The sequence below is a fragment of the Talpa occidentalis genome, unplaced genomic scaffold, assembly GCF_014898055.3.
Source record: "Talpa occidentalis isolate TD23 unplaced genomic scaffold, MPIMG_talOcc4v2.1 talOcc4.5, whole genome shotgun sequence".
NCBI classification, from domain to species: domain Eukaryota; kingdom Metazoa; phylum Chordata; class Mammalia; order Eulipotyphla; family Talpidae; genus Talpa; species Talpa occidentalis.
In genome coordinates this window covers 117,241,331-117,263,843 of record NW_023604861.1, presented here as the reverse complement: position 1 = coordinate 117,263,843, position 22,513 = coordinate 117,241,331, and the positions used below count along the sequence as shown (strand labels likewise).

The following is a 22,513-nucleotide window of genomic DNA, read 5'->3' as shown; positions in this document are numbered from 1 at the left end:
GTTCTGTTCCCCACTCTATCTCTGGTGAATCCTCTCACCCCTCCCCACCTCTGGCCTGTACCCCAGTTCTTGTATGCATAAATTAATAAATCTTTTTTAAAAAATTAGCCTCTGGCCAGGCATGGTGTAATTCCTGTGAAAATTTCAGACTAATATCAACTAAATGATGGAGGGTCAAGGAAAATGGCTTTTAGTAGGAGAGGACTAGTTAAATATTCGCTTAAAGGGCACTGAGAATCCAGGTGAGGATTGAAATCCTGAATTTGTGGTGGACTCAGTTGGTGTTTCTGGGGTTCTCTCTAGCTTCTCTTAGCAGCATGGAGTGGAGAGCGGTGGATTGTGGGATGATCAAAAGTTGGGGTTCTGTTGGGTGGGAGGGGCAAGGGAGCAGGATGCAGAGCAGGGTAATGAGAGAAACCAAGTGACTCAAGTCATTGACAAGTGGGCCCAGGCAGCTGGTGAAGCCCCTGAGGGCTATGATGGATGCTGTGGAGAGGCTCCTGCCATGACGTCCATTATAGCCCTTATGTGCTGCATGGCAGCCCTCAGGAGAGAGGCCTCACAGGAGAGCCCTTGCTGGAAGACTAGAGGCTAGAGACAAACAGTGGGTAAATGAGAGTTGAACTTTCTACTGGCAGCAAATCCCCAAGTGCCATCTTGATGTGAGTCTAGGATCGGAACATTCTCTGCCATGAAAATGCCTCCCTTGGGCCCAGCCATGAAGTGCAAAATTACCTTCTCACCTGAAAACTACATGTAGCTGGGTTGAGCATTTTCTGCTTCAGAAGGCACGTAATATCCAGAAGCAACACCCTCCCCCAGAGCAAGTCAAAGTAAAATCAGAAAACGCTCAGTGGAAAGAAAAAGAAACAGCAATAGAATAAAGCCACAAACCCAAAGCATCAGCAGAGGAAAGGGGAAAACTGCAGCGGCGACAGGCTTTGAGGTTGTGTGAGCTATGAAAATGTACAGAAATGTTACCTTCAAAAAAATTCCCAAGGTGCTTTACTCGCCGACGATGGAATGAAGTAGAAATTCCTACCCAGAGTGTTATTTTTAATTATCATTCTCTTTATGTCGTTTCCTAAAATAATAACAGGCATTCTAGAGATGATTTACCAGGATAGCTTAATTAGGTGTCAGATGAGTACCCTGAGCCCATGAGCCCATGACTGCTGGCTTCCGTATGCAAATTTGACTGACTATTCTGAACCAGACTAGATAAAGAAACAGACATAATTGGAGCAGCTGGGCTGGAAACAGCTGGGCCGTCCCCATGGAGACCAGACTCCAGGGCCCAGACTCCAAGGCACTCTTCCTATTGCCACAATGCTCCTCCCAGCCCTTTTTCCCTAAGATGAATGCACAGCACATCTGAGCCTGGATCTCCTTTAGATGACCTAGCTCCGCATCAGTGCCTTTCATCTTTCACATGCACACAAATCACCTCAAGAATTATTAATATGCAGATTCGGATTGAGTGGGTCTGGGATGGAGCCTCTGGGTCTGTGTTCCTAACAAGCCCCAGGTGGTCCTGGTGATGAACACCCTGGGCCTACACTTTGATTAACTATTTAAAAGGCTCTAAAAAGCTCCATCGAGCCTCAGGTGACCTTTTTGTTGCCTTTACCCTCTTTGGCTTTTCCTATTTTGTTCCCCTCCCCAGTGGCCCAGCTTCTCATGCTACCCCTCAGCTACTTTTCTGCCCCTCCCCCTCCAACACTTCACTCCCTGGCTAGAGGTCACTCTGCAAAGAGCTGGTCTCAGCCATGGCCTCCCTAGATAAGACAGTTAACACTTTATTTTAAAGAGAGAGAGGAGAGACATAGCCAGTTATCACAATGTGTTGCTGAAGGGAACAACAGCAGTGTCATTTTTGTCACATGGGCCAGTGGACATAAAGTACTGGAATGTCTTGTTGGAAAGTGCCATATTTCCTCCACTCACCTGTCCAGTATTTGAACCCCAGAACTGTGGGTTCTCCCAGACAGGTCACTCACTGTCCATCTTGGGTCGGCACATCAGAAAGCCTTCCTGATATTGAGCTGGAATTCATCTACCCCCCACTTGTCCTACTTCTGGCCTAGTTCTGGGTTCCTATGGAGCAGGCTTAAGGCCTTAGAAGGCAGCTGTCACCTCCCCCTGAGTCTTTTCTCCCTCAAGTAGAGCATTTCCAGGCCTTGGGCTATCCTTCCACCACGGTGGCTGTTCTGCTCACTCCTGCTTCTGTGCCTGCATCTTTAGGCCTCTCCACCATGATGCCCACATTACAGTGAGGAGAGCTGTCACCCTCTCAGCACGGTCTTTACACAACTCCTTTTGAACTCACTATCAACCACATCCTTAAAGTCATTCTCATACATGCTGCGGCTCAGCTACATCTCCCCCTAGTCAATAATAATTGTAATAATTATACTTAAAATTTATGCGAATTAGATAGCGTAATGAGTTGGTTGGGGATAAAGGCTAAGGAACCAGACAGTCCACACAGAACCATCAAAGGGTTAGCTGGCGCTTCATGACTATCGTCATTACCCCTCATCAAGCTGAGCTGTGTGCCTGTTTTAAATGTTTTTGTCCTCCCGACAACTCAGTGAGATAGGGGCTACTATGACCCCGGTTTTACAAGCAGAAAAGGAACCTCAAAAGATTGTGCTAAGGGTTCGTCACAATCTAAACCTAGGCAGTGTCCTTTGCCTTCTTGGGGTGGGAGAAGGGGGTTGGGGGATCTTTTTAGATACACATGGAAGACCATATCTGTTCCTCTAATGCCTAAATTTCATCTTGTTGTAAGCAGTGCTTAACCTCTCTTCACACTGTCCTTTGCATTCCTGCTTCTGTCATCCCAAGTGTATCTGCCTCCTAGCTTCATGCTCTCTGTCCTAGTTTGAGAAGACCTTCTGTTTCACCATCTAAATCAACAGATGACACCACCAGACAGCTCCCTGAAGACTGCTCACGAAGCCCAGATACTACTTCTCCCAGGTCACCAGCCTTGTAACCCACTCAGAGAAGCTGACAAGGTGACTGGGAATGATCTGGACTTGGCTCCTGGTGAGACCGCTTCTTCCTCCCATTCAGATCTCGATGCCAGAATTCTTCCCAGGACAAACAGCAGCTTTTAAGTTTCTAGATTGTGAAACTGATCCTCCGTGCAGGGCCAGATGCAAAGACTAACTAGCATGCAGGGCATACAGAATGCATGCATCCCCAGGAGGATCAGAACCAAGTTCTGCAACAGGTGAATCTAAGAGGTGTCCTGCCTCCTGCTCCACAATTGCAAATACAGCCTTCCACATGCCCACTGAGCCTCGGGAAGCTGAGTAGCTGTAGTGGGCCGATTTATCTATACGGGAGGGGCTTAGGGCAATGATCTGTTGGAAGGGAGCCTTGGCCTTGACTTGAGACCTAGATTAGCATTCATTTGGGTCAATTTTCAAGGAAGGGAAGCATGGACAGAGCTCAGAGGGGCTCAGTGCCCTACATAAAGCTATTTCTTGGCACTGCCACTCTGCCAACTGATCAGAAAGTCTGCCCTGATTTCTCCACTCTCTCCTTTGTGGCTTTGGTCTCTGCCTCTGGGCCATTAATGTAATTTAGCCCTCTCACACTGTCAAGATGTCAGCCACCTGTCCCTGGTGCTCTTCCAGGCCTCCTGTGAACCGTGGCAGAGGGAGCTTCTGTCTCTAGAGGAAGGCAGGAGGCTCAGCATCGACCAGGAGCCAGGGTGCCTACCATGCCACTGCCGCTGGGGCCCGCGTGAGCTGCTGTATAATCTGAGCCAATGTGTTTCCCTTTTAAAATCATCAAGCAAACCCCAACACTGTCTCTCCAAGTGTTAGGGAGAGGATCGTCCCTCTCAGGCTAGAGCAGTTAGTGGCCATTGGCAGACTGAATCTGATGGGTCCAGGAGGTTTGGAGGAAGACTGTCTTGGTTCTGGCACATCAACTTCTGGCCCTAGCCATGCATCTGGGCAGTGGGTGCACTTCACCACCAACCTCTCCCAAGTGCTGTGAACATTGATGGGGGCCGGTGTGTGTATGGGGGGGGGGGTTCCAGCCAGAAATGCAAAGTGCCTCTGACCTTAGTCAAGTGAGTCCTTGGTATAACTGTTTAAAAAGACTTATTTTGACACAATATCACCAGGAAAACACAGCAGTTAAGGGCATGGACTCAAACCCTGACTGCTTCCATTAAACCCTTTTCATCTCTGTGATGTTGTATCATTTCTTTAACCACTGCAAGCCTCAGTATAAAGCAAAGACAGTAACTGGACCTAGCTGGTGGCATTGCTTGTGAAGATTAAATGAGGCAATACATGTAAAGTGCTTAGAATAGTTCCTGACATTTAGTGAGAGCTTTGTAAGTATTGTTTTTATCATTGTCATTATCATTGCCACCACTTACTGTTTAATATGTACACTGATACATGCTAATGCATGCAACATGCATTAGCTCATTGCACTAACCTTTGAAACAGAGGTATGCTTCAGTTGTGCCTCTGTGGGGGAAAAAAAAAATGGATGTTTGGAGAGGTCAGTAACCTGCACAAAATTAAACGGATAAGTAACTAGTGAAGTGAAGATTTAGAACCAAGTGTCCCTGACACCAAATCTGCTGTTATTGCCCCAGACTGCGCTCCACCACAACAGCTGTATGGCTAAGTCTTTCTTCCATGCTGGGCAGGGTGCTGTGTGCTTTTATATCTTATTTAATTTTTATATTAATCCTATGAGGTGAATACTCGTTATGCTCATTTTATAGATGAGGACAGCAACGTTCAGAGAAGCTAAGCAATCACTGCAAATTTTTGCAGCAGAGAAAGCCAGGATTAAAATGTAGGCCTGCCGGACCCTAAAATCCATTTTAATGTCTGTTGAGTGTGACTGCCAAATAGGTGAGGAGGATGCTGGTGGGAAGCTGATCACAGCACTAGGTGATCATGCTCTCTCCTGCACCCCAGGGGCACAGCCCCATTGTCTGAGCTGTCATTAGGAGCAGTTTCCACTTCTCTGAGGCTTTGCTTTCGTGCAATTACTGAGAGCTGTTGGTTTGCTCAGTCAGGCTAAGAGAAGCTTCTCTACCTTTCATCTGCTAGTTTGTTGTAGGTGCTGCAAGAATTTGGAGGAATTATAAACAGTCCAGAAGGAGGCCCAGAGGTTTTATGCAAAGCCTGTGCCACATTGCTCTAGCAAGAACTGCGAGGCCACTCCCAGACTGCGTTTTTTGATGGAAAACCTGAGGGGATGTGACTGCAGCATTCCAAGGGGCATTTCAGTACCAGGTGGTGACAGGCAACTGGTTTGGCGATGAGTAGTAACACAGGCAGAATGCACTCAGATTCCTAACCAGGCGTGCATGGCCAAGCTGCAGGGGTCTGGGAACATTGTGTGTGTGTGTGTGCATCTGGAGAAAGAGCCACTGAGTTTTGTTATCTTCTCAAAGAAGTTGAAGACTTAAAAATAGCTTAAAAACCATTGTTCTAGATTTAAAATTCACTAAGAGAGGAAACTTTAAAGAAAGAAAAACAACCCTGAATTTTTTAATGAAAATGGCACTGCCTCCTAGAGACAGGAATGTGCCTTCCCTTTTGCACTGATGACTTAGGCTGTAATGAATACTTTTTCTGTTTGTATTACAGGAAGGGAGGAGGAGAGAGAGACTGTAAAACAGAAAGCATTATATGCTGACATAGTACCCTAGAGATAAGACCTCTTTCATAGCATCCTCTCAACTAAATCTCACAAGATCTGTGCTAGTTAGATAACCATCTTAGCTTCATTTTGTATGGGGGGAAATTGAATCTCAGAGAGGCATAAAAACTTACCGAAGACTAATCAGTAAGCCTGTCTAAATCCTAAGATGGGGCCTCCCTGGTGGCGTAGGCGGTTGAGCGCAGTGCTGTGAAGCTGTCTGCAGCCTCTGCAGCGTGGGTTCTATCCCGGCCGGCTGGCAAGAATCCCACATGGCGCAGCAGACCTCTCCTGCCTCACCCGCTGCTCCCCTCAGCAGTGCATTTCAGTCAGTCTGCCTGTTCTGTTCCCCACTCTGTCTCTGGTGAATCCTCGCACCACCCCGCGCATCTGGCCTGTACCCCAGTTCTTGTATAAAAAATAAATAAATAAATAGAAAAAAGGCATTTAAGACTGCACCTGTAGCATTGGTGGTCTTTAAAAAAAAATTAAAAAAATAAATCCTAAGATGTCTTACATAGACTTATACATCAGAATACAGGAGAAATCACAGTAAATAATTTTCAAATAACAGGGTTTTTTTAATATTTCTTTTTTGAGAGAGAAAAAAAATTATTGGAGATAATGACCCCTCCTCTAATTTTTCTAGAAAGTCTATGCCAGATTTTCTTTCTTTTCTTTCCTCTCTTAAAATAATTTTTAATCGTTGTTATAAATAAGACATACCTGTGCTGAGGACTGGCTGAAAGGGTTATGGTTTTATTACTGCACTTGTGTTATGGGGTTGTGTGAGGATGTGGTATAAAGGAGGCATGCCAGGAAGGAAGGGGTTAAAAATCAGTGAACACACAGAGGAGGGACTCTTGCCGTGACCATCTGTTCATCTTCTGAGAGTCAGGCGTGACGGCCACCAGGCAGAGAAAGGAGCTATTTCAGATGATGGGAAATTAAAAGCTTTAAATTAAAATTCACCCCAGGTGAATTTTCCCAGACAGTAAGTGTTCATGCCCAGATGTCACCAAAACACACGTTTCACTGCAGTCAGTATTTGATAAGTCATTCACAGGACTAATTCACCTTCCTCTCCATTTCTTGTCTTTTACCCAAAATCCAGGCAGAGCTAGGAACCCATAGGATAAGTGTAATGTCAATGGGTCTTGCTTAAGTCCCAGATACAACTTCTCAGGTGAAAGGAGCCCATCCCAGTGCTTCTGTTTTCACCTTGTCCAATTAGCCTATCCCAATGTATCCTTAAAGACTAAACTTCTGTCACCACCTGTAGGAAACCTTTCCCGGTTTCTGTGGCTACCTCAGGAGCTGCTTCTCCCCGCTCCACTGGTGTCTTATTTATTTATTTATTTGTTTATTTATTTATTTAATTTTTGAAGTTTTATTTATTCATACCAGAACCGGGGTACAGGCCAGATGCATGGGAGGGTGAGAGGATTCACAGGACAGAGTGGGGAACAAAATAGGCAGACTGGCGAAATACACCGCTGAGGGGAGCAGCAGGCGAAACAGGAGGGGTCTGCTGTGCCGTGTGGGATTCTCACCAGTCAGCCAGGATTGGACCCGCACAGCAGAGACTGCGGACAGCTTCACAGTGGGGCACTCAACCGCCTCACCACCAGGGAGGGCAAGTGTCTTTTGTTTTTTAAAGATTTATTTATTTATGCATACAAGAGATGGGGTACAGACCAGAGATGCAGGGGGTAAGAGGACTCACCAGAGACAGAGTGGGGAGCAGAACAGGCAGATCCACTGAAATACACTGCTGAGGGGAGCAGCAAGGTGAGACAGGAGCTGTCTTCTGTGTCATGTGGGTCACCTCCCTGGCTGGGATCAAGCTCATGCTGCTGTGGCTGCGGATAGCTTCATTGTGCTGTGTCTTAACCCCTTTTGCCACCAGAGAGGCCCCTCCACCAGTGTCTTTTGAAGGCCATTACCACTGCATGGCTCACACTGTTCTCTTAAGTGTTTTGTTTTGCTGTCTCTTTCACCACATCCTAATTCCCTTAGATCCATTTAATGCCTGATACATCAGAGATGTTCAAGAATTTGTGAACTAACAATTTTGTGTTCTTTTTTTCCCCCATCCAAAAGCAGCTGCAAGGGATGATGTTTGTAAGGTAGACTCATTTAAAGACCTTCTATGTAAAAAAGGGCAGGAAGGTGTGCATTAACCTCCTGTTAGGATTTGTGAAAACTTCCTGAGGCGGTAACTCGTACCTATTGTTGTATAATAAATGGCCCTAACACCTCATTTATTGTCTCTCATTGTTGCTGTCAGCCAGGAACTTAGGTGGGACACATCTTGTCTCTGTATGTGAGGTCTGGGGCCTTGCTGGGAGATTAGAACAGGGCCTAGAATCATCAGAAGACTCATTCTCTCATGTCTGCCTGGAGATGCTGGCTACTGTTGGGGACCTGAGGGCCATGGAGTCATGTTGGGGGCCATGACTCCACAAGCAGTCATGGAAAAAAGGTCAAACTCCACATAACAGAAGATGTGTATGAATTGCTTAGGTGAGATAGGACATATGAATAAAGGCAGGTGGATTTCAGGAAGGCAGTTTTTCCTTTACTTCTAGAGGGTGGGTAATTATATTTCTATCAGGAATGCAAATAGAGAGATTTAACAGCCACTGCAGCACGAGTTTGATCCCTGGCCAGGGATCAACCCACATGGCACAGCAGACCGCTCCTGTCTCGCCCGCTGCTCCCCTCAGCAGTATATTTCAGTAGATCTGCCTGTTCTGCTCCACAGTGTCTCTGATGAATCCTCCCACCCCCCGCACCTCTGAAACCAAAGAAGTTCTAGATTTCCCCTGCACCCAGTTCTTGTCTGCATAACTAAGTAAATCTTTTAAAAAGAAAATCATAGTCTGACGATGTGACATCCTCTCCGAGGGCGCCTTTCCATTTCCGTTTCATGTTCTGAGCATCAGCATTGCTGAAAGAGCAATCTTATGCTCTGCACAACTCACATATGCAAATCAGCCTAAATTAGAACTGCATGTTCATTTTCTAAATTCCTAGAAAAATCAAGAGCACTTGGGGGTTGGTGATCAAAGGGGCTGCAGGAACCAAGTCACACCAGGGTGAGGGGGAAAGAGACTGAGGAGGGGCCTGGTAACTTCGACTCCACGGAGAAGTGTTACCTCAGACAAGTCCCTTTCACTGTCTGGGCCTCCACCTCATCATCTGCAAAGCAAGGAAGCTGGATGAGGCTGTTCCCAAGGTCCTTTCTAGATTTTTGATTCTGTCGCAGGATGTTACAACATTCACAGCTGCCCTTGTTTTTTTGCCTCTACTTCATTCATCAGTTTCTCTACCAAGTTAGGGCTCTGCTCCATGCCCAGAGAGTACAGATGTAAATTAAGCACAATCCCTGCTCTAGGCATTCACTTTCCTTATAGACAGGTAGCTTGATCTAAGCATAGGAGAATGCCATAAGTGATGAATGTTCTTGGGGAGTATGTTCACAGTGTGATGGGAACAGAGTAGAAAGGGGGGCTGCTAGCTGGGGGAGTACAAGACTTCATAGAGGAAATGGCACTGGAGAAGATCCTGAAGTGATCCAGCAGACTCTGCCAGAGTGTGTGGGGATAGAGGGCGTAGAAAGGACACTCCTGTTAGGAGAAAACCTGGGGGACACACTCCAAGTTTTCCCTACACCTGACCACGAGGCTCATGAAGGAGCGTGTGCAGCATGAGGCTGGAAAAAGTAGATTGGCACCTCCTTTCTTTTTTTTTTTCTTCTAATTTAGCAAAAACCTCATTTTTGAATTATCTCTAGTTTCTCATTTTTAAGTCATTCTTTGCCATTCTTGAAGTCTTGCCTTATAGCCCCTACTCTGTTATATACGTGCTACCCTCAAATTTGGTCCTTGCCTTTATGTCACCCTCCTGAAGATGTCCAAGCACATCACTTCTCAAATATTTCTATGTGATGTGTAAGGCAGCAAATAATAGCAGCTTCATCGTGTAAAGGAAAAGGTTAAGACAAAAGATGATTTGTAGGTGCCTTGGTATCAGTAAGTAGGCCTGAAATATGCCCTGTGTCCTTCCTTTATGAACATTTCATTGATACCGGAATTGTCAGGCCTAGTCTCCCAGCCAGGAACGGATCCCAGGCTGCAGGGGCAGCGCTGAGCCCCAGCCACTAGACCCCCCAGGGTTGGTGTCTCACGAAGCCGCAGCAGGAACTTCGCAGACGCTCAGGCAAGCACGCGAGAAGAGGCAGGTTCGTTTAGAGAAAGAAAAAGTTTATTGAGGAGGAAAAGAACAGAAATAAAGTGGGACTCCCAGGCCAGGGAACCAGGCCTGGGAGGGGCAAGGAAGCCAAAGTAGAGTCGTGTCTTAGGGAATATATACCTTCTTTCCCTCATTATTCTAAAGCTCCACCAGTCTCTCTGTGATGGGTTAGTTCTCCGCTGTCTCACTCAATTTGCTACTGAGTGGGGGATCTTCACATTCCTTATCTAACAGGTCTGTCTTTCCCCATTTGTTGCATCTTTATCTTTATGGCCCGGTCCTCTGGATGGGCATCCCTGCATTGAAGTTAAACAGCTGCCCTTCTAATGTGTCCCTAAATTAAACCACTCTCCATTTCTCCAATCTCCGCCTCCCTTTACCACCTGAAGGAAACCAGGACCAGTGTTAACAATGTTGTCCTTGGTCCTAGGATGTTTGTTTTTCCTAATGGAGTTGGTTACACTCCTCTTGCTGCCCTTATCTCTGAAGCCTTCCTCAATTCTCCGAGGTCCCCTCCTGCAGTGTCCCTAAAACTGCCTAATTCCTAGCTTGCCCTGTGTCTCACCATGACTTCTTTTTTTCTCATAGTCAAGAGAAAGAATTATAAGTAATCTTGACCTACCTGGGTAATCAGATTCAGACTCTCATTTTGAGTCATTTTTAGATTTTGAGTCAAGTATGACTTTAAGGAAATGCTGTGAACATCATGTAAAATTGGGGGAAAAGCATAAATTATCACTCGGAATATAGGTTGGTTAAGATAAAAATCTTGAGCCCATAAGAACAGTTGGTTCCCCACACACACACCCCCCAAGGCTAATTATTTCATTAAAGAACCATTGTTACATTTTAAAAATGTGAGTGTGGGAAGTGGTTGTTCACCCAGATTCACAGGATAGTGGTGCCCCCTAATCACTAACTATACAGGATTTGGCCTTTAGCCTTAGAGATGCAAAAAGTCCAACTACTAATTTTTCCAGACTATTCAGAGTTTAGTCCTCTAAATTCAGATGTTTATAGAGCTAACTCTGTATGTTGTGTCTTTAGCACCATCTACTGGAAACAAAAGTGCCTTGGTTAGAAGACAGGGATTGAAAGGGTCAGAAATCCAACTCAGGTAGTAGAGGAAGGAGAAAAGAGGAAAACAAAGAAGTTCGGAATAGATTCTGTTTAAAAAGCATGATTATATTATAATCAATATTACATTGAAGTTACTTACATATAGATGTAACCACTAAAACAAAAACAGTTTCTAAACTATCAGAAACATACACACAAAGGCAAACAGACCTTATAATCAAAGATTTTTTAAAATAACAACTAGATTTCCTAAGCATCTAAAGCATACCATGAAGTGACAAAACTAAGAATTAGAACATATGTATGTCATATTCATGCCATAAAATGCACCTATTTACACGGTTTCAGATTGAGTCGCAAAGTAAAATGCAATGGAATGCTGTGTGACTCAAAAGAGTTGAAACCAAGTGACTCAAAATAGTTGAAAATAAGAAAATTCAAAAGGAAACCAGGTAAATGAAAGCCAAAGTAGAAACAACAGTTTCTACCAAAAAAACCCAAAAAACTTAACAACAGTAATTAAGCCACTCTCAGGACAGAAAGCATTAAATTACATAAAGGAAGACACCTTGAAATATGAAGGACACAATGCATAAGACATGACTTCACACACACACAAAACTAAGACCATAAAGAAAGCCAGCGATTTCAGAAAATATACATATATTTTTGGCAATATAGCCAATAAAATAATGACCAGAAATATTTTAACTCTTTCAATTATTCTTGGATTGAAAAGGAAATCCAAACTAGGAATATCTAGAAAACGACTAAGTAATAGATAATGGAAAATCCTACATGTGATAGAAAGTATTGCTCAGAAGAAAATTTTAGTTACAAACACTTAACATTAATTCTTTTAAATGTAAAAATAAATGAGTCATCTAATCCAAGATATTTGAAAAAGAGTAATGAGATGCAAGAGAACAAAAGAAATCAATAAAAATAATAGTAGAAAATCTGAAAAGAGGGCCTCCCCTGGTGGCGCAGTGCTTGAGCGCTGGGCTGTGAAGCTGTCTGCAGCCTCTGCAGTGCCGGTTCAATCGCTGGCCCCTAGCAAGGGTTCCACATGGTGCGGAGACCTCTCCTACCCTTCCCGCTGCTCCCCTCAGCAGTGTCCTCCATCTGTCTGCCTGTTCTGCTCCCCACTCTGGCTCTGGTGAATTCTCTCACCCTCCTGTACTTCTGACTGTACCTAGTGCTTGTATAAATAAATAAATAAGTAAATAAACAAATAAACAAACAAATAAATAAAAAGAGAGGCTTTCCTTTTAAAAAAAAAAAAAAAACAAAATCTGAAAAGAGCAGGAAAAATCCAAGAGCTGCTTCACTGAAGGGAAAAGAGAAACCTCAACAATATAGAGCATTAGCTAACTTATTCAATACACAAAATTAGAAATGAACACAGAGAAATAACCAAACAAATGAAATGGAAGGGGTCATAAGTTATTTCTTTGCTCAACTCTTTATGAATAAATGTGATAGTAATATAGATAAAATGGGTAATTTTCTAGGAAAATACATTTGCAGTTGTGATTCTCAACAAGAAATTTTAAATGGATAGATTATCATAGAAAAAGTCCAGGAAAATGAGTATGTATAGAGTTGTCTAATGAAATAACCTAGGAATAAATTTAGCAAGACCTCCAAGATATGTATAGTGTAAAGATCCTGGAAAGGGGCCTCCCTCGTGACACAAGGGGTTAAGTCTCAGCACTATGAAGCTATCGCAGCCAAGGCAGCATGAATTGGATGCCCAGCCAGGGAGCTACCCACATGGTGCAGCAGTCCTCTCCTGTCTTACCTGCTGCTCCCCTCAGCAGTGTATTTCAGTCAGTCTGCCTGTTCTGCTCCCCACTCTGTCTCTGGTGAATCCTCTCACCACCTCCCCACCTCTGGCATGCACCCCAGCTCTTGTATGCATGCATAAATTAATAAAATCGTTTAAAAAAAAAGAAAAGATCCGGGAGAAACAGGTCACGTATTCATAGGTGTGTGCTGAAGCATGAGATATCCTTATAGGTCTCTGGAAAGGCACATTAGAAACAGTGGTTGCTTCTATTAAAGGAAACTGGATCTGTGGGGAGAGTAAAAGACGAAACTCTTTTCACGACATAATTTTTTTATACCTTTTTTGATTTGTTAGCCTTTTAAATTTTGTTAGATGTGCAAATATTACCTATGCAAAAGTTATTTTTTTGTGAAAGAAGAACCAGGGCAAAGGAAATAGATATTCAAAGGATGTTTTCAGAAAGAGTATTACTAAATTTTTCCTGAAGCTGACTCTGGTGTTGAACGGTGGATATGTGGGTTCTAGGTTGGTACCCCCAAGGCCTCAATCGCTTGGGTGGTTTGGGCCCCAGGCCCCTGCAGTTCTGTGTGAACTCAAGGACCCCAATCTTCACACTTCAGGTCCACATTTCTGAACAGCAGCTCTGACGCTAAGGAAAAGGGCGCCCTCTTCTGTCCAAAAGTAGGAGATTCATGTTCCTGTCAGCATTTAGGGAGACCACCAAAGCAGAATGCTTTAAATGATGAATAGTGAGTTTTCCTTTTATTGTTTTTTTAAACTGTTTTTAAAAGATTTATTTATTTAAGCATACAAGAACTGGGGTACAGGCCAGAGGTGTGGGGGGTAAGAGGATTCAGCAGAGACAGAGTGGGGAGCAGAACAGGCAGATCGACGGAAATACACTGCTGAGGGGAGCAGTGGGTGAGTCAGAAGAGATCTGCTGCACCATGTGGGTAGCTCCCTGGCCGGGGATCAAACTTGTGCTGCAGTGGCTGCGGATAGTTTCATAGGTTGCATCTTAACTCCTTGCAACACCAGGGAGGCCCCCCTTTTACTGTTTTAATGGTAAGGAACAAGTTCCTGATTTTTCTCATCCTGCTAGGATTTCAGCTCCACTTGCAAGCTTCTAAAAATAGTAGAAACCATGTTTCTAACACCTCTTCATCTGACCAAGTAAAAGGAAAAATTCTGATCCTGAAAGAATATCTTAATCATCTTTAAAATATATGATACATATTAGTGACACCATCTGGTGTTGATCTTAGCATTTTCCTTTCAATCTGCATCCATCTTGCTGCAAATGACATGAGTTTGTCTTTTGGATCACTTTGTGGTATTCCACTGTGTATAAAATAACTAAACTGATAGTCAGATAAAGCTAACATTTGATAGCCGACTACAGAACTAAAAAACCAAGGAGGGAAAAGGTAGGGAAGGTGAACAAACAAAGGGAAAAGGAAGCACAATGATCTATCGTGGTGGAATATGGATGAGTGAGATGGTGGGTACGCCATGGTGATAATACCTGATAGGGGTGCCCCAATATTATCTTAGTTAAAAATAAATTTTTTAAATAATAAAAAAATTTAAATAAAATATATTATACAGTTCTAGGACTATAAGAAAATTTTGCAAGGAACTAAACTGTATCATTGTGTAAGGCTCTGAACAGAATCCCTGCCCTCTGTCCCCCTCATCAAAGAATGGCCAGAGGGCATCCAGCTGCTGTAGAGGGACCTGAGATTCTTTATATTTGGTGCCAGATCAGCAAAGGGAGACTACTCACTCCTAGGGGGTCTGCCTTGTAGGTCTGGGTCAGGTACATGTTCCTCTGTTCTCAGCTGTTACTGGGGTTTTCTAATTCAACTGCTCACAGCCTGTGCTGGCCTTACTCTGCCTTCTATATGTATATTTTATACTGTCTTTCTCTTTTGTGTATGCTTTATAGTGTGTATGTCTTTTGAAAAAGGAGAAAGTTTTATATGATCTGAAGAAAAACAAAAATATTGTATATATATATATATATATATATATATATCGTGTGTGTGTGTTTAGCTTCCTTCAAAGATCCCTCTGTAATCAAAAGAATTCTGCCGGGATGAGGATTGATAGACAGCAATTTAGCCCAACTTTTTCATTGCACTGATGAAAAACAGGCTCAGTGATTTCATAATCTAATCCCTTTTTTTTTTTTGCATCATCTAAAGCATGCCGCCCTCCCCACACTCACCACACTCACCACACACACACACACACACACACACACACACACACACACACACACACACACCCCTGTGGGTCTGCTACTCCTAGGCAGCCTATTCGGCTGCCATTTTGTCACCTAAACAAGGTTAAAATGGCCCGGCCAGTTAGGTACAGGAGCCCAATCCTTCAACCCTTAAAATCAAACAAGAGCACAAAGCTGGATCACACTGGGAAGGTTATGCATCACGAGGTATGTCTGGAACACCCGGGGCACTGAGGACCGATGCGTAACACGTACTCCCTGACTTATACATCACGAGGTATGACCGGGAATGCCCGGGGGCCAGGGACCGATGTATGACAAGGGACCTCAGAAGCTGATCAGTGGAATGCCTTGTTGATAAGATTAGAATCATGGCTGGGGATTAGTGTGTGTCATCAAGTAAATAAGAAGTGCCTGGAGGGCAGACTCATAATCCCTAATCTTCTACACCCTTCCCCTTTCTTTAATCTCCTTCCCCTTAATCTCCTTTTGCTCCTCCCCCTTACAACCCATTGCATGTGTCAATAAAAGGGCCAGGATCTTGCTCTTCAGCAGCATCCTGCATTGTGCAGCCTGTTCCACGACTCCCGATTGTCAGTATGGTGTTGTCCGACACAACACACACCCTATCACCTTGTACTCAAGCTATTGGGCTGTTGGAAAAGTCATGATGAATTTTTGCTTGAAAATCATAGGCAAAATATGCCATGACTTTTCTGACAACCCACTATTTCCTCCACATGGAATAGTCTTCCACCTCCCTCACCCATTCAACCTAGTATGATCTCACTTCAAGTCTCAGCTAAACCACTGTAATTTCTTCCACGAAATCTTATCAGTCCGCCACCCCTAAGCCAACCCTGCGCACTGCCTGCCTTCTTTCTTGCAGCCATGCTTCTCCTGAGCTGCCTGGACAATCTCACTGGGAACTGTTTGTGTCTGTCTGCTCCTCCAGACTGCAAGAAGTTCAAAAAGGCAGGGTCTTCATCCTGGGGACATTTTTAATGTTTGGTTAAGCCATTGCCAGGTGCTAATGGTTGGTGGAGAGGCCTGGGATAGTTCAGCACTAAAGCAAAAAATGCCAACAAGCCAATTGACTTAATAATCAAGACAACCATTGCCCTTCATACAACTTAGCCCTTAATGGAAATTATGCATTTCTTTAATTTTTGTACTTTTTTTCATATTTGAATGATTCTGAACATTATAGCTACTCCATCTTATGATCAGTAACATCTTATCCCTGGGGCCTCCCAGGTGGCGCAGGGCTTAAAGTCTCAGTGCTATCAAGCCATCGCCATCCACTGGGGCCTGAGTTCATCCCCAGCCAGGGAGCTAACCCCCATGGTGCAACAAACCTCTCCTGTCTCATCCCCCTGCTGCTCTCCTCAGCAGTGTATTTCAGTAGATCTGTAACAGGGTGGTCCCCAGGAAAGGGGGAGGTTCCCTGCCCCACCCAAGGGAGGGTGGAGCTGAGCAGGAAGAGGAGAAGCTGCAGAAGAGACTGAGGAAGGAAGCAGGATGGAGCCAGGAGACCTGGAGGAGGCGCATGGAGCCTAGAGACATGGGAAGAAACTGCGCTTGTCTTTTGGTCGTGGACTGGGTGACACAGATGTGGGTGAGACCCGTGGAGAGGTGACCATGGCAGCTTTTATCTTGATGTTGATTTTGCTCTTTTCCTTCCGGGCTTGTCTGGTTGTTTCTGGCCCTTTTCTGTGGGTCCCCACTGGAAGATGCTTTAGACTTGTTGCAGGCTTTGGGGCCTTGTTCTGGGCCAATCCCATATGGATGGACTTTTACCCACGAGGGGACGGGTAACTTTGGGTGCTTCATTTAGAAACTAGACTCTTTGCCTTACCTGTATTGTTTCCTAGTTTTATTAAAGATCCTTCCCATTAAAGTCTCATGTTTTGTGTTGATGTGGCGGATGGCAGAACCCATTTAGAATGGGCAGGTTTGCGGGGCTTGGGCTGCCCCTCTCCCTGTCCTATAACAGATCCACCTGTTCTTTTTTTTTTTTTTTTGAAGATTTATTTATTTATGCATACAAGAGCTGGGGTACAGGCCAGAGTTGTCGGGGGGTGAGAGGATTCACCAGAGACAGAGTGGAGAACAGGACAGGCAGACTGACTGAAATACACTGCTGAAGGAGCAGCGGGCAAGGCAGGAAATTGAAGTCTGCTGTGCTATGTGGGTTGCTTCCTGGTCGGCCAGGGATCGAACTCATGCTGCAGAGGCTGTAGATTGCTTCATAGTGCTGTGCTTAACCCCTTGTGCCACCAGGGAGGCCCCAGATCCACCCTGTTCTGCTCCCCACTCTTGTCTCTGGTGAATCCTCTCACCACCTGCACTTCTGGCCTGCACCCCAGTTCTTGCATGCATAAATAAACAAAAATAAATCTTTAAAAAAATCTTATCACTAAGGAAATCCAGTAATTTATTCTCCTTCTTAGGACCTGGCCTTCCACCTCCTTTATAAATTGACATGACGGCTGACAGGGTAGAACAAGTAGGTCTTTAGGACTCTGTATAAAGATGTGACTTGGGGATCTACCACCTTTTTTCTGCCTCTTCCTACTAGGAGAGGTTGCTTCAGTGCAAGGGACCGCATTTGACTTGAGGAAGCCAGTGGAGCTTGGAAAACACCTGCAGCAGTTCCACCTTGGTGGATTTGACCACAATTTCTGTCTGAAGAGATCTAAAGAAAAGCATTTTTGTGCACGGTATGTACTTCTCTCTTACTGCCTCCAGGAGGAAGAAGTTACCAGCCAGTTTGAGGAGCTTTTTCTCTGGCCACATCAATACCATTTACTATGCAAAGCACAGGGGACCAAACACGACTTCAAATATCTTTCCAAAGCTCCTTTTCCATAGGTGGATGCTGTAGAATTTATCTCCCCTTCTTTCACCATGCCGTGATCCCTGGGCCCCTACTCAGCATCCCTCCTCAAGTTGCTTCCCTCTCTTCCTGTTTTTTAAGATTCATTTTTTGTTGTTGTTACATAATTTAACCCATTTAGGCCAGGCTAGCGATGCTTCAAATGGTGGAGCTTCTACTGCTGGACTGACCAGTGGCAGGAGGGATACTGCAGGCCCAGACACTGTTCTCACACAGGAACCACAGTGCCAGCTCCCCCAGCTCATCTCTTCATCATTTTAGTTGTGCCACAGAAGGAGCAAGTGTACTTGACATGTGGTTGATTTCCGTTTTCTTCACTGTTTCCTGACGGAGGCACCATACCAGTCCCTGTTTACCCACAGTTCCAGCTTCATGGTTGGAATGGTGCTTGGCCATGACACCACAAACCAGGCCCAAGTCCAGAGTGAAGGCCCATTTTCTATTAGAAGTTCTAACTCCGCCTGACAAGTCCCCTCTGACTTCCTTGAACTTCAGGACCCTGTGAATGTTCTTGGTTTGTGATTTATGCTCTGCCTACTCCCACAGAAAGTTGGAGGCTACATTTTCCCCAGCGTCACCAGATTCAGCCTTGTCTCAGAGGCTTTTGTGGGCACACTCTCTTCTCACCAAATTCCTCGCTGTCGCATCTTTGTGAATCCCTACCTCTGCCCTAACACCTAGCACCATGCTTGGCACCAGCAAATAACCACGAAATGTTTGTATAGGAATGGATTTTAAATAAAGCGTGGGAATGAATGAAACCCTTGATAGAAACAGAAAACTTCAAAAGCCTCGTCCCCCACAGAGCCCCAGCAGCACCAAGGCCCAGACATGTTCCTCCAGCTCAAGCTCTTTCCTCCTCTGTGCCAGCTATTCACATTTCTGTCCCCACCACCCCCATCAGAGGAGACCATCCTGCCTCTCTGCATGTTTTCAGATCCTGACCATCTCTTCCCAAACATCCTTCCCTGCACCTCTTAATGGTATGGATGTTTTAACTCCCTTGCTTGTGTTTTATTTCTTGGGCAGACTGTAAGACCCAGGTGTCTTTATCTCTAGCTCAATCCTCAATCAGGTGGGTCCTCTCACCTCTGTAGAATAGAGGTCTGGTTTAATTAAAAAAAAAAAAAAAAAGGAACTAGTGACTCTAGTGAAAACCCACAGTATATGTGTTTGCAGTCTGGCTTAAGAGTCTGCCCTGCTCTAGCCCCAGGGCTGAGGGAGAGCGGAGGCTCTTCTCTTTTATAAGGCTTAACTGGTTCTTTCACCAGACCTTGAAATGAGCCCCAGCATTGTGAGAGAATCCCAGCCCATGGACCCCAAACTGCCTCTCTTCAGCCTGGTTGCCCCTGACACATACATATACAGCAAACAGGGGTCAGTCTGCCCCTCCCTACAAAAGCCAAGGTATGGTAGAGAATGAGAAGTTGCTAACAAGGAGCCTCAAAACCACCTGCTCGTACCTCACCCATGAGGCTACCCAAGGACTTCCCACCATGTTCCTCTTGCCTTTTTCTCCACCTGTTTTGTGTCTGTTCTGTGACAGGGTCTGATTCCTACCTCAAAGCTCCCACCCAGCTTCTTCCTGCCCCTGCCTGGACTTACTAGAGCTTTGACTTTACCCCTAGGGTCCATCATGCTGGAAGTGGGCGGGTGCTGGAAGTGTACACCACCCAGCCAGGGGTCCAGTTTTACACAGGCAACTTCCTGGATGGCACACTGAAGGGCAAGAGTGGAGCAGTCTATCCCAAGCATTCTGGTTTCTGCCTCGAGACCCAGAACTGGCCTGATGCGGTCAATCAGGTAAAGCCACAAGCTGACCTGTCACAGATGTTGTGCCCAAGGTCACACTGTATAATCAAGATCACGACATTGAAATCAGGCATGTACAATTCAAAAGTGGATGTTTGTTCACTTCTCCAAGTCATGATAAACACAGGAAAAACTTAGCCAAGTTACTAACATGGCCTTAACGTTGAAAAAAAAAAAAAAAGAGCTAATAATTTGTACCTCCAAATCTTTTATTCAGTTTAATGTTTCTCCATATCAACACCTACTGGTCTTATGCAACCACTTTTTTTTTTTTTTTTTTTTTTTTTTTAATAGAGGCATGCTTTATTTATTTGTTTGCTGGTTTCTTTGTTTGTTTTGTTTATACATGCACTGGGTACAGTCAGAAGCGCGGGAGGGCGAGAGAATTCACCAGAGCCAGAGCGGGGAGCAGAGCAGGCAGAAGGACCGAAGTACACTGCTGAGGGGAGCAGCGGGCGGCAGGAGAGGTCTGCGCGCCATGTGGGACCCTCCTCCGGTGGCCGGGGAGCAGCCGGGGATCGAACCGGCGCCGCAGAGGCCGCGCGCAGCTTCGCAACCCAGCGCTCAACCGCTGCGCCACCGGGGAGGCCCCTTATGCAACCACTTTTAAGAAGATTCCCCATATCATCTCTTCCTATCTGCTTCCTCATAATTTTTTCTAGCTATGGCCTAGAACCACTGGGCTATGATAAGACCCTTGTACCTTGTGTCAGAATGTAAACCATAGCACTGCTCCCTTCATCAGGAAAGCTACAACAAAGTGTGCTTAGTGATACTGTTGCTTTTCATTCTGGCTCAAGTTCTTTCTCTCATTGCATACCAATAATAAACAGTTCTCACACTGGCAAATGGTTAGGAGAACTGGTCTGGTCTAGAGACCATTCCAGAAGCCACCCCAAATGGTTCAGTATGGACCCTGGGCTGCTAGAGTGTAACCTGTATTGTTTTCTCCCTCACAGCCCCACTTCCCTCCTGTGATGCTGAAGCCTGGTGAGGAGTATGACCACACCACTTGGTTCAAGTTTTCTGTGGCTTAAGGAAGTTTAAAGATATGACCTGTCCCAGGGACAGGCTGGCAGCACCTTCAACAGCTGGTCTCCTGCCTAGAGATGAGATGAAGATTTAGAGCCTTTAAAAATGATCCTATGAATTAAAATCATACAAATGACAGCTATTATGAAAATCAATCTGAAAAGTGACCCTGTGAATCATATAATGGTAGCTGAATGTTGATTTACTTTTCCAATGAATGGCTCCAGTCTCTTTTAAGTTCTTAAAGAAAACTCAACCTCCAATGTCATCTAAGCCCCGACAGAGCCCAGGAGTGATACCTGGGCACCCTGTGCTGCTGTTGCTCCATCTCTCTAACCTGCCTCTTTCTTTTCTACTTTTTACCCTTTTTATCTTTGATCTTACTTGCATTCCTTTCCTTTTTCCTCCTCCTCTGCCTCCAACTGCTTTGCCCTGGTGCAGCACTTCAGCACATTCAGTGCTCACATTAGCTCATTCAACATGCTGGCAGGTGGATCTCTCTGCATCAACGAAATGCGAGGGGCTAAGGCTCAGAGGGTACACGACCCACCTAAAGACATACATTTAGGACTTGAGGTCAGGAAATTCAAGCCTCCTTTGCCTCCACTTTAGTCCGTCAGAGCATTCCTAGGGTCACTGACAGACAAAGGGAAAGAGGGGTGCGCCTCTGTTAGAGAAGCTCTTCTTTCCAGATTCAGTTTTATATGAAGCATCAGTCTGAGTTCAACTGCCTCTGAGCCTTACAGGGAGTAAGACTTGAAGTGCAAGATCACTCTTTCAGAGAGAATTTGTGATTCTTAATTGAGAAAACCCTGCCAGCCACGGTGTGGGAGGAAAGAACCCAATAGAGACAGGCTCTGGGAGAAGGGCCTTACCTGAGGATTGCACGCTGCACTCAGAGCAGACGTTGCATTGCGTACAAAGGGTCGGGGCTCCCTCCTTTACTGGACAACTGGAGTCATCAGTGACGGGTTTGGGTTGATGATTTTTAAAACCATATACTTCATGCTGTACCATTCAATTAATTAAAATAAAAATCTGTACCTTCAGATTTCCAGTGTCTTGACTCTGTCAGATGAACCTTTACAAAATGGGCCAAATACTTGGTGAGTCCTGGTTGCCCTGTTCCTCGAGGGAAGTCATCCGCTGGCAGCCTGTTGAGCTTCCCACACTTCCTCTTTCTTAGCAGCAAGAGTAACCAAAAACATTGCTTATTTCAGCCTTAGTTTCCTGAGTAGCTGCTAGGTACACAGTTCTCTGCTGGGTCTTTTAATGGAGTTCAAGAGGTAATGCCCGAGGTGTATTTCCCCACAGAGACATCACAGTCCCTCTAGAGGAGGCAAGAAGACAGTAACGAGAGAGTGTCAAATTGCACCATGACAGGGCTAGGAACCCAGAGCACTAACTTTAGTCCTAGTATTTACTACCCGGGCAATTTAATTTCACTTGGCTTCAGTGTGCTCACCTGTAAGGCAAAGGGATATAAAAGTAATGATCTGGGCCTCCCCGGTGGCGCAGCGGTTGAGTGCTGGGTTGCGAAGCTGCCCGCAGCCTCTGCAGCGCTGATTCGATCCCCGGCTGCTCCCCGACCACCGGAGGAGGGTCCCACATGGTGCGCAGACCTCTCCTGCCGCCCGCTGCTCCCCTCAGCAGTGTACTTCGGTCCTTCTGCCTGCTCTGCTTCCCACTCTGGCTCTGG

General features: G+C 45.2%; 1 protein-coding gene across 2 annotated transcripts in view; it reads left to right on the top strand.

The window, feature by feature from the left end:
* GALM (galactose mutarotase) overlaps positions 1-22,211 on the top strand; it is a 63,798-nt gene extending 41,587 nt beyond the window's left edge. For both annotated transcript variants that reach the window (XM_054701196.1, XM_037528205.2), the window contains 3 exons: positions 17,653-17,794; positions 19,599-19,773; positions 20,742-22,211. In XM_054701196.1, the coding sequence (XP_054557171.1) occupies positions 17,653-17,794; positions 19,599-19,773; positions 20,742-20,819 (395 nt within the window). In that variant the 3' untranslated portion in view covers positions 20,820-22,211. The remainder of the gene's footprint in view (positions 1-17,652; positions 17,795-19,598; positions 19,774-20,741) is intronic.
* The last annotated feature ends 302 nt before the right edge of the window (positions 22,212-22,513 follow it).